Genomic DNA, 12,729 nt, shown 5'->3' with positions numbered 1-12,729 from the left:
AAACAACCAAAATATGTCAGAGAAAATATGCTATTCTAATTTGGATTAGAGCAGACCCTGGTTATCAGTTATAATTTCTTCTGCATTCGGCTGTCTGCAGATGGATACCGAAATGACTAAGACCTTTCATGATGTCAGCCTAAGGTGAACTATATTAAATTGTTCTAGTAGTTCTACCTCTTTAATACCTTTATTCACATCTTCATGTGCACACTATGTAGCATATGTTTCTGTGCTTGCACCAAGTTCTTTCAGGCAAGCACTACGAGCTAAGACACACATTTATCTGCACTCTGCCTTACCAAAGGGACTTGTCTGATTGTTCTATTTCTGCTGCTTTCTCTTGATTATCTGTTATAAAGACATAAAAGTAAGGCGCGTGATCAAAGTGTGCTGTTTTCCGAGTTTTCTCAACCCTTTTTTTTTTATTTTTGGTTATTCAATGAGCACCGGAAGTGCCGATCGTGTGATGTATACTGAATGAACTGAAGGAAAACATTTGTTTTCATTTTGTTTGTTTTGTTGTTTTTGTTTTTTAATTTGACTTTATTTATATTTTTGGGGGGTTGTTTTTTTTTTTCCTGCTTAATCATTGAACACCGGAACCGCTGGTCGTGTGAGGTGTACTGAATTAGATTTAACGTTCGGGTTTCCCCAAACCATTAAAACTAAATTAACATCACCTCTTTTTTCATGGGCCGTTCGACAAAAGATTTCGTAATTCGACAATTGGCGTTTATTTTTCTCCTTGTTTCAAATCATCAGACATTCAACAGTCGTAACTAACAACATTTTGCTTCCCTATCACAGATGCTAAAAACCGGGAAAGAGTCACGTGAAACTAGACACGACAGAAGGAAAAAAAAAAAAGACGATGGATACATAAAAACATTCTTATCAGCTCTGATCTAAATGTCGACGAACCTTCAACGCAAACAAATCAGATCGTTAAATAAAACAAATTTCTTTGTTTAGAAGGTAATTCCTCTTTCGACGTCTTTTTCTCCGACTGGGGGTAGCATTGTGTGACAGACAAGTCCGCATTGGTTGCCGAAAATGTTGGTGAACTGCGTGCTGACCGTTGCTGGAGCCGCTTGTTCGACCTCTGCCTTTTTATCATTTTTCTTGACATTGCTAAAAATCTCTTCAATCTCCTCTAGGGTTTTGCCTTTAGTTTCCGGCAAGAGGAAATAAACGAATGCGATGCTCGTTACTGTGCAGCCGGCGAAGATGAAAAATGTCACGTCGTTGCCCAATTGGATCAGCATGTCGGGGAAGAAACGGACAATCGCCAAGGTGACAAACAAATTGAAAGAAGACGACAACGTTCCCAACATGGTCCTATACTGCGACGGGAACATTTCGCCCATGATGATCAAAGGGACGTTGCTCATGCCGCCGGAGTAGGCGACAAAGAAAACGATGAGGGAAACGAGCGGCACCCAGCCGAGAAGTTCCGTGGCCGTAGCTTCACCCCAAATCCGCTGGAAGTAGAAGAATGTTCCCATGGATGTCAGGGAGATGGATGTGACGGCAGCCGAACTCAACAGGAGAATCCGTCGACCGTAGCGATCCACCAGGAATCCGGAAGCGATGGTGAAGACCAGTTGAACACCACCGACGATGATGGTGGCGTAGCGACTCTCGATGCTGCTTCCGGCCGACTGGAAGATGCTGACGGTGTAAAATACCATGGCGTTGATGCCGGTGGCTTGCTGGAAGAACATGATGCCCAGTGAAATGCCGAACGGCTTTAAAACAGGAGCCGTCATCAAATCTGCGAAGCGGACGGATCCTTTGCCGCTGTCCGTTTTCTCGTGGTGTTCCTTCATCCGCCGCATTTCCGCGTCCACGTTAGTATTCCTTTGATAAATGTGTCTTTGTTAGCCGATTGAACCTTAGCTAAACAGAATCATGTCTATTGTTTACTTTCCGCGAAGTTGTTGAAGAGCTTGACGTCCCTCGTCTTCCATTCCGTGAGTGAGCAGCCAAATGGGAGTTTCGGGCATGAAACAAGTCAAGAGCAGAAAGACGACGGGCAGAGCGCTGAAAATGAAAGATAAAGTGTCCCATTCGACAAAGGCTCCGATGATGTAAGCCACCCAAATTCCGAGAGCCAAAGAAGAGGCTGTTATGGAACCCAACCGTCCGCGTATGTTCGGTGACGAACATTCGCTCACCTTATCGTTCACAAGATTCAACGGTATTCATTGTAAAATCGTTGATGTTCAAAAGATGTTGGCTTTAATTACGTAGATTTGGCAGGCCGGAGTCGTGCATCCGACGGCGAGTCCTTGCAGTATACGGCCAACGTACAACATGGCTTTGTGCTTGCCGAAACAGGTGAGCCCCACGGTGAGAAAACCGAATATGTAAAGCAGATAATGACCAACCAGTGCTTTCTTACGACCGAAATATTGCATCGGAATGCTCACTACCAGAGCCCCAAAGAAAGATCCACACATGGGAACAGCAGCTATACAGAAAGGTGATTTTAGAGGAAAGGGAAGATGACTTTAAACGTTTAAAATGTTTACAAATCCATTTGAAATCGTCTGCGTCCATTTCAAAATCTAGCGTCCTGTTGAGTGATGGCAATCCAGGAGAGCCCCATCCTCTGGATGTGCCCATGCAAAAGTAACCCCATGACCCGACCACGGCCGCCATCAACTGCCACATACAATCATTCGGTAAATGTATTTCATCGTTTTCTATTGAATGAACCCATTGTACAGTACCTGGGGTAAGACTTTGTGGGGGTTCTTCATCAAACTCTGTTTCACCATTTTCTCGCTTTTTGTTGGCGTAATGAGTTTTAAAAAAAAAGCAGAAAAGAGCTCACTGATGTAGTCAATCGAAGGGCTTGTCGAATCGCCTTGTCCGTTTGGCAACAGCTGTGGAGCTCGTGTGATGGCCGGAGAAGATCCAGGCACAAATAATCGGATGATTGTGGAGAATTCGTAGGGCGAACGCTTTCATTTTATAGGCAGCGCGGCTGCAAATCATTCTAGGAAATTTGAGATTCTTGAAAGGTTTGTTCTGTATTTAATGCTGGATGTCGCAACGGTTTGCTGTTGGTGACTATTATGTTTTAGTTTGAGGGCTCGGTAGCGTGAAGAATACTGATGCCAATGGACTTCTTAACCTGAATGATAGGGCGCACGCGACTAGACAATTATAGTTAGTTGTTTATTTATAATTTCTATCTTTGGGAAAACCTACCCACCACAAAATGATGGATCTTGCTGAAATATTTGCGTTTGGCCGATTTGTGACTGACTTTTTTTTTTTTTTTAATTTCTCTCGTGATCTTGAAAAGATTAAAATGTGAATCCGTAGTCCACCGGCACGTATACATTGTTGCCCTCTGTGTATCAACGCGTTTTTCCGGGCGGTATTTTGTTTTCGTTACGTTGCGCTGAGATTTGCTGGGCATGGATCGAAGACCTGCACGTCGGTTTTTGCTTGATGCGTTTTCGTAACAAGGTAGAGTGTTGCAAGAACAAGGAATTCACATTAAGGCAAAGCATAATGGCTTTATTGTCGCCCCTTTCTTCAGAAAGACGGTTTGTTAACTTGCTTTTAATGTCATATTGATATTAATTTTAAGAAGCCTAGTAAATATGTTACCAGATGGCGATTCTAAACATCCTCATGATCAATGGAATCTATCTATCGTGGGATCAATGAATTTAGAATTATCTAATCAAAATCTCTTTCTATGTCGGTAAAATCTATTGCCCCATAGATTCCAGGGGGGGCTCTAGTGTAAAGATGTGCTACTGTCCCGTGGATACCAGGTGGCGCCGATGTGGTAATTGTGTTATACCTATTAATCTGGAAGGTAAAATTGCTGGTTTAACGTGAAAAGCAATTATTTATTAAAAATCCGCGTTCGATTTTGATAGTGCCGTGTGATTTTTGTCGAATTTCAAGAGATGTTATTTTTTTCAGATTTTGACAAAAGTGGGAAGGCTATACCCTTCCCACTTTTTCATTTTTGGCCAAAATTTTAATTTTTATTAAAATACTTGATTTTGATTCAAAATCGAATAAAAATCAAGAAAATCAAGTTTATTATTCCAGTGGTCCTATAGTTTTTGAGCTAAACGTAAAAAAAAAAACTAAACAAAAATATAATTAAACAGCGTATGTTTTTGTATATTTAAAAAACTGCTCGTTTAACGAAGAAACCAGCAACTTATTCGACATCAGCGTTCAACTTTGATTCTGCAGTGGGATTTTTGTCGTATGTCGATTGGCAAAAAAAAAAAGTGGATAGGAGATTGCCTTCGCAATTTGGTCAAAATCTGAAGAAAAGAAAAGAACGACATTTGTTGACATTCGGCAATGGCAATGGCAATACCCAAATCGAACGCTGATTTCGATTAAATTATAGGTTTTCCCATTAAACGAGCGATTTTACCTTTCAAATTAACTGGTACAGCACAATCACTACTCCAGCGCCATCTAGTATCCGCGGAGCAAAAGCAAGTTTTGGCACTGGTACGGTGTACGCGTGTACCTCACCAGAGCTCCGTGGACTCCAGTATTAGGTGTGACCTCCTTTTGACCTTTGTCGTCTGGTGGCCATCTTGAATTCTTGATGCATTACAAACTCGAGTGCAGGGCTTTGTGCAGTATATGTAGAAAATCTAATAAAAATGTCCTCCAATCCTAATACATCTCGATATTTTTTAGAAAATGAGTGGTATTCTTCTTATTAACGTATGGAAATGTTTGGCTACTTTCTTTGAAGGAAGACAGTGCAGGTAAATCATCAAACTCTTGTGGCAATTTAGACAAAAACACCAGTCAGGTCAAGTTGGCATAGCTCGATTAGGACCTGCAGCCGGAAATGGAAATCGCCTTCGCCTGGAGACTCCAGATCAGCGCCTTCCAGCCCAAATGAAGTGGCGTGCCGTCAAATTTTCCCAGAAAGACATTGAAGAGATTTTGCTTCACCTTTAAATGAAGATAACAGTTCAGAATTTGATCGATGTTTGTTGGAACTGGCGGAGAGTTCAATTGACTTAACCAACAAGACCCCAGATTTCCTGTAAGATCGAGAAAGAAGTTAACCGAGAAATAAAAGGCATCTAGACAAACGGAAAATGTCATCATAAAATTTTTTCCTTGATGCATCAAATGCCTTTCAACTAACAAAATGGATGCAAACAAACCACGAAAAAAGAAGTTGTTTCAACAGGCACACACATTTAATTATTCTTGTTTTGTCTTTTGCATTAGAGTCAGAGTTCCAAGGCAGTTCTGTTGGCTTAAAAGGTTCAGCTGGAAGCGAACGTATCTCGTCGGGAGTCATTGGAACTCAAAAATATGTAAGTATCATTTATTTCATTCTTTATGTTTTTTGCCTTGTTTTGAAGGTCTTGAGTAGCAAATTATCTTGATTGTTGTTCTTTTCCTGTACAGAATAAAACCAGGGAGAGATTGCTAATGTATTGAGCATCACAGCGAGAAAACGAGCGTCTAAATTCCCCAGCAATACGTGCGACCTTATCCAGAAGGCAACAGCAGGATCGCGCATTCGTCAAGGATAATGCCAACCTCCTGTGCGGATTTACGTAAAAATCGGATCCGGTGTTCGGAGTGGGATTGGTTACCTTGCCTCGACCAAAGAAGGTTTCAGTCGCCAGTTTTGGTTGCATCGCATTGACTGATGCATTGCTGATGCTTCGGTAATGTATCATGTCGTATTTTATCAAAAAGAAAATGCTGATTCATGTTTGAGCTTTAGGGACCATTAACGTCAGCCTCTGTGGCCTAATGGATAAGGCACCGGCCTCCTAAGCCGGGGATTGCGAGTTCGAGTCTCGCCAGAGGTAAAAGAAACATTTGATATTGAAATTATATCGTGTCACGGTCTTAATTGAATTACGTTCCAATTACAAGGTACGGATTGTAATGCTAGCGAGCTGACAACCAATACATTTTCCTGATTGAACATCTTTTGGAAGCTGGTAAAGTGCTGGCTGGACCAGGTTTTGCACCCAAGCAGAACTTGTTGTGTGTCTTTCTTGATGAGCTGGAGAGAACTCTGTTTTCCTACTTGAACACCTTTTGGAGGTTCGTAGGTGCTGAGCGGGACGAGCGAAGCTGGAAACGGTTTGCTAACAAAGTCCTTCAGTGTTTTCTTAACGCCTGGAAGTGGTTTCACCTCGGCCGTCCGGTTTACTCGTGTGGTTGTATGGAACGGGACGGAAGCCGATGCTGCGGAAGACGGTACCACATTTCTGCAGACGGGGACGGACTTCTTCACAGGAATTTTAGGCTCCAGTTCCAAAATCGGCCATGTCAGATACTCAGAAACAGCGGAGGAATCGTGGCGAATACGTTGATCGGACAAGTCAGTTATCTTTACACAATATTCGTCATTTTGGTTATTGACTCTTGTTTTGATTTTAGATGAACAACCAAATCTGCCTCAACCAAAATCTGGTGCTCGTTGAAAGACTGGCAGACACGTTTGGGACGGCGACTTTAGCGATAATCATCGAAGATGTTCTGGAAAGTGACGTCGCCCTCTCGACAAATAAAAAGGAACAATCGTTGGTGCAGAAGCCAGAAGCAAGTCAATCAATTAGCGACCGTGTGCAACTTCATACCAACATATTTGGGTAATGATATGTTTTGAATCATCCTGGCATGTAAAATGATTTTCTGACTGAATTTCTTGCTGACGATTGTAGATGGCGTTGTGGACGGATGCCATGTATTGCAAAATTGCAACTGACAGAAAACAGTGGCATTTGTGACGTGATATACATATACCAATGTGATAGTGACTGCCAGGTGACTTCTGGCAGGAATGGCACGGAATGATCGTCCATCATCACCAATTAGGGGACGTGGTAAAGTATATCGTAGTTAGCACTGCGTTAGTTTCGGAGATTCATGTTAAAGCAATTACATTTTGTACCAGGAAACATAGACTGCAAGTACTTAAATTCTTTATTGTTCGTTCTCAAAATACGCGAATGTGCTGTCTGTTTTTTTCTAAATTTGTTAACTTTTAAATTTGGCAGCATCTTGATTCGTTCGATCTCGAGTCATAAACGTAACTATTGGCAGCTCTGCATCCTTGCAATGAGTAGCCAAAATTGCAGTTATGCTAAATTTTAGATAGGCCTTAGAGTAATACGAGTCTTTGGGTAGATGTGATTCCATCAAATTGTGCAAAAATAAAATGTGGAATGTTTGTGAAAAGCCAATGGGATATCATTCGTGATCAGCTGATTTCCGTGTGTGCATATTAAACAGTAAGTCTCATTTCTGAAAAAATTTGATGTTTCAATGTCTATCAGTAGCCGTTTGTGAAAACCTTGAATCGACGAACAATTTCGAACTTTGAAATTTTTACAACTACACGCTTGCCTTTATTGTAAGTAAACAATATTTTGGTTATTAGAGAAATATTGGCTTTAGCGTTTGCTTTTCACTAGCTGTGGTGGCCCTGGAAAGGGGCCATTTTGTCTAGTGCATTGCAATTTTGGCTTTAGCGTTTGCTTTTCACCAGCTATGGTGGCCCTGGAAAGGGCCATTTTGTCTAGTGCATTGCAATTTTGGCCTAGGCAATGGCGCCTAGTTGCTCTTTCACGCCATTGTTCAGAGTAAAAGGAGGGAAAAACGATAAGAATAACGGTTACAGGGCTCACTTTTTGAAGGAATTATTTCGTCGTTATAAAGTTGCAAATCATTGTATTGTGTGAAGCATTGTCAATAAAAATTGTTTTTAACAAAAATTTAGTAAAACTTATTTTTGTCTTAGTGTTCATACTATGCATCTCTCTAACCTTTGAAGGTAATGATAAAATACTAGTTCAAGAAAGTATTTGCACCTTATTGAATTTATTGTGGTCGGAATCCTAAGTGAAATATCAATTTACCTTGGACGTTGCTACAAAATATTTCCAAGTGTAAAAAGGTTGTCTTTAAATGATTAGAAAAAATGGCGAAAATCGAGTTTGTTTTCACGTTTGACTTGAGGTATTTTTGAAATAACAAAAAACGGCATAGCAATGTTGGCGCGCCAACGGCACGTAAGTTCCTTTTATTACAAAAATGGCTGCCTTGAAATCAGTGTTAAAAAATGCGAGTCAAAGGTGTAGAATGTATCGAATTCCAAGTCAAACACAAAAAAGTCGGGCTTATCTTGTCGGGCTTGACTACCACTCAGACTTTTTCATCCAGAACTCAACTTAAAAATAAGCCCGACTTTTTCGTTCTTTTCTGACCACCACACAGCCACTTGGAAGTGGGGTACCTGGCAGGGATTCAAGCGACACACCGTCGAGTTCCCAGGGCAGCTGAGGCAGGTTCAGTAGACCACCACGTGGCCATTTGAAGTAGGAGTAGGATGCGTGGGCAGGCATCTGAGTGAGATACACTGTCAAGTTTCCATGCCATCGTCCATCAGTTGGACCATGACTGGGCCCTGTATCCTGAAAATGACACTTCAAGAAGTTTTAAGTGTCTGGCTGGATATTGCGTTATGATATAGTTCCAAAGTTTATAAGTATGTCAGTTGTAGCTCAATGGTAGAGCGGCGGCTTGAGAAGTCAAAGGTCTGAGGTTCGATACCCATATGGAAAACATGGTATTTTTGTGATTTTATTGTTATTTAGTAAAATACGAAGAAATTTGGCGTAAAATCAAAAAAATTCCAGAAAAAAATTTTTGCAAAAAAAAAAAAAAAAAATCCAGAAAAAAATTTTTTACCGGGAAAAAATTTCAAAAAAAAAGTAGCAAAAAAATTTCATTAAAAAAGCAGCAGAAAAATTTCCAAAAAGTTTTTTCCGCTTATAAATTGAAATTATGTTTTCTAAATATATCTACTAGAAAGTTATAAAATACAAGAAAGTATTAATTAAAAGTAATATCCTTTAAAATGTGTTTATTTTCAATTCTGATACGATTTACAAGTTTGAGTCAATACAGTGCTGCGACAAATACATTCAGCGTTATCACAAGTCATGGGGAAACACGGCCACAAACATAATTTCTTTTTTTCACTTGAAAAATGAAACAGGTGATAAATACGTAAAGCTTCGGGGTCGTTTCAAGTGCTGTCAATTATATAATGGCATAACCTAGCATCGGTTTCATTGGAGCATTTCATCTACACACAAAAAATATCAGAAAAATAAATACTGCCGATAGTGTCGGCACAGGACGTTTCAGGCTTATCACAAGGCTCATCATGCGGTAACATTGCATCATATAACGAAAAACTTATACACAATTACTTTTCTTTTGTAAAAATGCATATGAAATGTATGGAAATTTTCGGACACCCAACCAACTCCCATCAAACAGGGTTCCAAATTACCATCGAAGTACTGTTCCACTTCATCTCGACACGATCCTAGATAAAAAAAACAAGAAACAATACAGTACAAAAACTAGCTTACATACTAGTTATACCAGTGAAATACCTTATACTTATGCTCATGCATAACACACCTCCCCTAGCATGTTCCAATTAAGAAATATGGCTACATAGGCCAAACCAAAACCTGCATAGAAACAGCAAACAAGAAAAAACATAAGCAAAAGATGATTTGTATGGTAACAAAATAATTTAGTACCTTAAAGGAGTCCATCAACAGGATAATCAATCCCTAACATATTAGAAAATTTAAAAATGTAACAAAGCCAAAAACAAAAAAAATGAAACAGGAATTTTAAATTACTTACAACTTGCCATTATAAATGAAACCTTTCTATAGCAAAAGTTGAGCTGCAGTACAACAACCTGTTAAAAGAAAAGGGAACAGATGTATGCAAACCATCCTGTTATTATAACTTTTTACCAAGAGTGAAGAAGCATTGCTTGAGGATATTTCCTTATACCATTCCAACCAAACAATTTGCTCATACAAGGCCATCTAAAAAGAAATAAAATATGCTATATAACTTGCAATGTAATACTAACACCTGAATGTGTAATCATACCTTAAATTTTAAAAATCAGGGACCAGTCCTTACAGAAACATGGGTGAATACACATGTTGACAGCTGCATTCGTCACACAGCCTAGCAGTAGATGATAGAAACCTCCAATTCGGTGATATGGTACTTTTCAGACCACAGCTCAATTTATCTAAAACAACCTGTTCCAACATAAAAATGAACATACAGATTAAATTTTTAATACCATCTCAAATCCATGAGTCACGGATCACGTTACACACGCAATTAGTGGAAAAACAATACCCCCACTAACGATCTAAAAAAATTGCCTCCTAAGCCCTATCACAACTACATATCATTCGTAACAAGTTATTACTAACAGCAACTTGTCAAATAGAATTTAACGATCATTGTGTTAATCATTCGAAATTTTCACCAGCTATTCAGAAACTTCGATACTTTTCTAATGAAAAAATTTAACAAACACCCAGAAATTACTTTGACAAGATAAATATTAAATCATAAATTATTCCCCTAACGCTCATAATATACTTACCTAACATCAGTAACTTCCTACAGTCAAAAGAACTCTACAAAGTGGTGGCACTCGTTATATAGCTCTCCAGATCCCGACCACGCCCACCACCACGCGATGACACTGCTGTCGTCGAGACCAGGAGAGGTATAAAAGGAGTGGCACTGTGCTTAAAAGTCCTTTTGTATGCAGAACGTCGCCGCTTTTGAAAGTAAGTTTTCACTCTCATCTTAATCAAATTAAATGTTACAATTTAAAACTTAGTTGATGGTTCGATTTCTTTTAAAGCTCGAATTGCTATTTGCATTGAAATTTGAATGGTGGGAGATGGTATTATAAATTTAATCTGTATGTGTTTTGTGTTGAATACGTTTTACTAATCACTGACGTTTTGCACTAATCACTGAATTGGAAGTATCTATCTTCTGCTGCCAGGCTATATGATGTATGCAGCTGTCATCACATGTACTTACCTAAGTCTCTGCATGCACTGGTCCTCAATTTTTAAATTCAAGGTATGATTACATGTTCAGGTGTTAATATAACATAGCATGTTATAAAGCATATTTTATTTCCTTTAAGATGGCCAATTGATTGGATGAGATGGCATAAGGAAATATCGTCAAGCTATGCTTCTTCACTCATGGTAAACAGTTACAATAACAGGATGGTTTGCATACATCTGTTCCCTTTTCTTTTAACAGGTTGTTGTACTGCAGCTCAACTTTTGCTATAGAAAGGTTTCATTTATAATGGCAAGTTGTAAGTAATTTAAAATTCCTGTTTCATTTTTTTTTGTTTTTGGCTTTGTTACATTTTTAAATTTTCTAATATGTTAGGGATTGATTATCCTGTTGATGGACTCCTTTAAGGTACTAAATTATTTTGTTACCATACAAATCATCTTTTGCTTATGTTTTTTCTTGTTTGCTGTTTCTATGCAGGTTTTGGTTTGGCCTATGTAGCCATATTTCTTAATTGGAACATGCTAGGGGAGGTGTGTTATGCATGAGCATAAGTATAAGGTATTTCACTGGTATAACTAGTATGTAAGCTAGTTTTTGTACTGTATTGTTTCTTGTTTTTTTTATCTAGGATCGTGTCGAGATGAAGTGGAACAGTACTTCGATGGTAATTTGGAACCCTGTTTGATGGGAGTTGGTTGGGTGTCCGAAAATTTCCATACATTTCATATGCATTTTTACAAAAGAAAAGTAATTGTGTATAAGTTTTTCGTTATATGATGCAATGTTACCGCATGATGAGCCTTGTGATAAGCCTGAAACGTCCTGTGCCGACACTATCGGCAGTATTTATTTTTCTGATATTTTTTGTGTGTAGATGAAATGCTCCAATGAAACCGATGCTAGGTTATGCCATTATATAATTGACAGCACTTGAAACGACCCCGAAGCTTTACGTATTTATCACCTGTTTCATTTTTCAAGTGAAAAAAGAAATTATGTTTGTGGCCGTGTTTCCCCATGACTTGTGATAACGCTGAATGTATTTGTCGCAGCACTGTATTGACTCAAACTTGTAAATCGTATCAGAATTGAAAATAAACACATTTTAAAGGATATTACTTTTAATTAATACTTTCTTGTATTTTATAACTTTCTAGTAGATATATTTAGAAAACATAATTTCAATTTATAAGCGGAAAAAATTTTTTGGAAATTTTTTTGCTGCTTTTTTTATGAAATTTTTTTGCTACTTTTTTTTTGAAATTTTTTCCCGGTAAAAAATTTTTTTCTGGTTTTTTTTTTTTTTTTTGGCAAAAATTTTTTTCTGGAATTTTTTTGATTTTACGCCAAATTTCTTCGTATTTTACTAAATAACAATAAAATCACAAAAATACCATGTTTTCCATATGGGTATCGAACCTCAGACCTTTGACTTCTCAAGCCGCCGCTCTACCATTGAGCTACAACTGACATACTTATAAACTTTGGAACTATATCATAACGCAATATCCAGCCAGACACTTAAAACTTCTTGAAATGTCATTTTCAGGATACAGGGCCCAGTCATGGTCCAACTGATGGACGATGGCATGGAAACTTGACAGTGTATCTCACTCAGATGCCTGCCCACGCATCCTACTCCTACTTCAAATGGCCACGTGGTGGTCTACTGAACCTGCCTCAGCTGCCCTGGGAACTCGACGGTGTGTCGCTTGAATCCCTGCCAGGTACCCCACTTCCAAGTGGCTGTGTGGTGGTCAGAAAAGAACGAAAAAGTTGGGCTTATTTTTAAGT

At 38.9% G+C, this 12,729-nt stretch overlaps 2 protein-coding genes, 2 long non-coding RNA genes and 1 other non-coding gene across 13 annotated transcripts; 3 read left to right on the top strand and 2 right to left on the bottom strand.

Annotated features, from left to right (window-relative positions):
- Window positions 1-718: 718 nt before the first annotated feature.
- On the bottom strand, window positions 719-2,873 carry LOC116920250 (facilitated trehalose transporter Tret1). Its single transcript, XM_045172783.1, has 5 exons — window positions 2,739-2,873; window positions 2,538-2,670; window positions 2,253-2,476; window positions 1,930-2,180; window positions 719-1,863 (listed from the first exon to the last, which is right to left on the bottom strand). Exons 1-5 carry the CDS (start codon window positions 2,784-2,786, stop codon window positions 972-974), a joined length of 1,548 nt encoding a protein of 515 aa, XP_045028718.1. The 5' UTR covers window positions 2,787-2,873; the 3' UTR covers window positions 719-971.
- Window positions 2,072-7,758, top strand: LOC123471466. Of its 4 annotated transcripts, XR_006645932.1 has the most exons (8): window positions 2,072-2,203; window positions 2,266-2,488; window positions 2,578-5,339; window positions 5,434-5,699; window positions 5,759-5,843; window positions 5,914-6,367; window positions 6,427-6,638; window positions 6,711-7,758. XR_006645932.1 is itself a non-coding variant. In XM_045172815.1 (3 exons), the coding sequence occupies exons 1-3, from the start codon at window positions 6,209-6,211 to the stop codon at window positions 6,841-6,843; spliced, it is 504 nt and encodes a 167-aa protein (XP_045028750.1). In that variant the 5' UTR covers window positions 5,944-6,208; the 3' UTR covers window positions 6,844-7,758. The 4 variants fall into 4 exon arrangements, 1 of the variants encoding a protein (XP_045028750.1); XR_006645933.1 differs by lacking the exons at window positions 2,072-2,203; window positions 2,266-2,488 and having other exon boundaries at window positions 2,557-2,690; window positions 4,760-5,339; XR_006645934.1 differs by lacking the exons at window positions 2,072-2,203; window positions 2,266-2,488 and having other exon boundaries at window positions 2,570-2,690; window positions 4,764-5,339.
- Window positions 5,774-5,846, top strand: Trnar-ccu. The gene has a single exon. It is a non-coding gene; the product is annotated as a tRNA-Arg (tRNA).
- A 1,141-nt stretch (window positions 7,759-8,899) lies between the features above and the next one.
- Window positions 8,900-10,615, bottom strand: LOC123471467. 2 transcript variants are annotated; one of them, XR_006645940.1, is made up of 7 exons: window positions 10,490-10,615; window positions 9,976-10,133; window positions 9,834-9,908; window positions 9,718-9,775; window positions 9,609-9,641; window positions 9,456-9,536; window positions 8,900-9,385 (listed from the first exon to the last, which is right to left on the bottom strand). It is a non-coding gene; the product is annotated as an uncharacterized LOC123471467 (long non-coding RNA). The 2 variants fall into 2 exon arrangements; XR_006645941.1 differs by having other exon boundaries at window positions 9,834-9,866.
- On the top strand, window positions 10,614-12,048 carry LOC116920383. 5 transcript variants are annotated; one of them, XR_006645936.1, is made up of 8 exons: window positions 10,614-10,679; window positions 10,757-10,798; window positions 10,884-10,983; window positions 11,051-11,114; window positions 11,173-11,230; window positions 11,308-11,340; window positions 11,413-11,493; window positions 11,564-12,048. It is a non-coding gene; the product is annotated as an uncharacterized LOC116920383 (long non-coding RNA). The 5 variants fall into 5 exon arrangements; XR_006645939.1 differs by having other exon boundaries at window positions 10,665-10,679; window positions 10,757-10,816; window positions 10,904-10,983; XR_006645935.1 differs by lacking the exon at window positions 10,757-10,798 and having other exon boundaries at window positions 10,649-10,679; window positions 10,904-10,983.
- The last annotated feature ends 681 nt before the right edge of the window (window positions 12,049-12,729 follow it).

Source organism: Daphnia magna, linkage group LG4 (assembly GCF_020631705.1).
Source record: "Daphnia magna isolate NIES linkage group LG4, ASM2063170v1.1, whole genome shotgun sequence".
NCBI lineage: Eukaryota > Metazoa > Arthropoda > Branchiopoda > Diplostraca > Daphniidae > Daphnia > Daphnia magna.
This window is presented reverse-complemented; position numbering and strand designations above follow the sequence as displayed.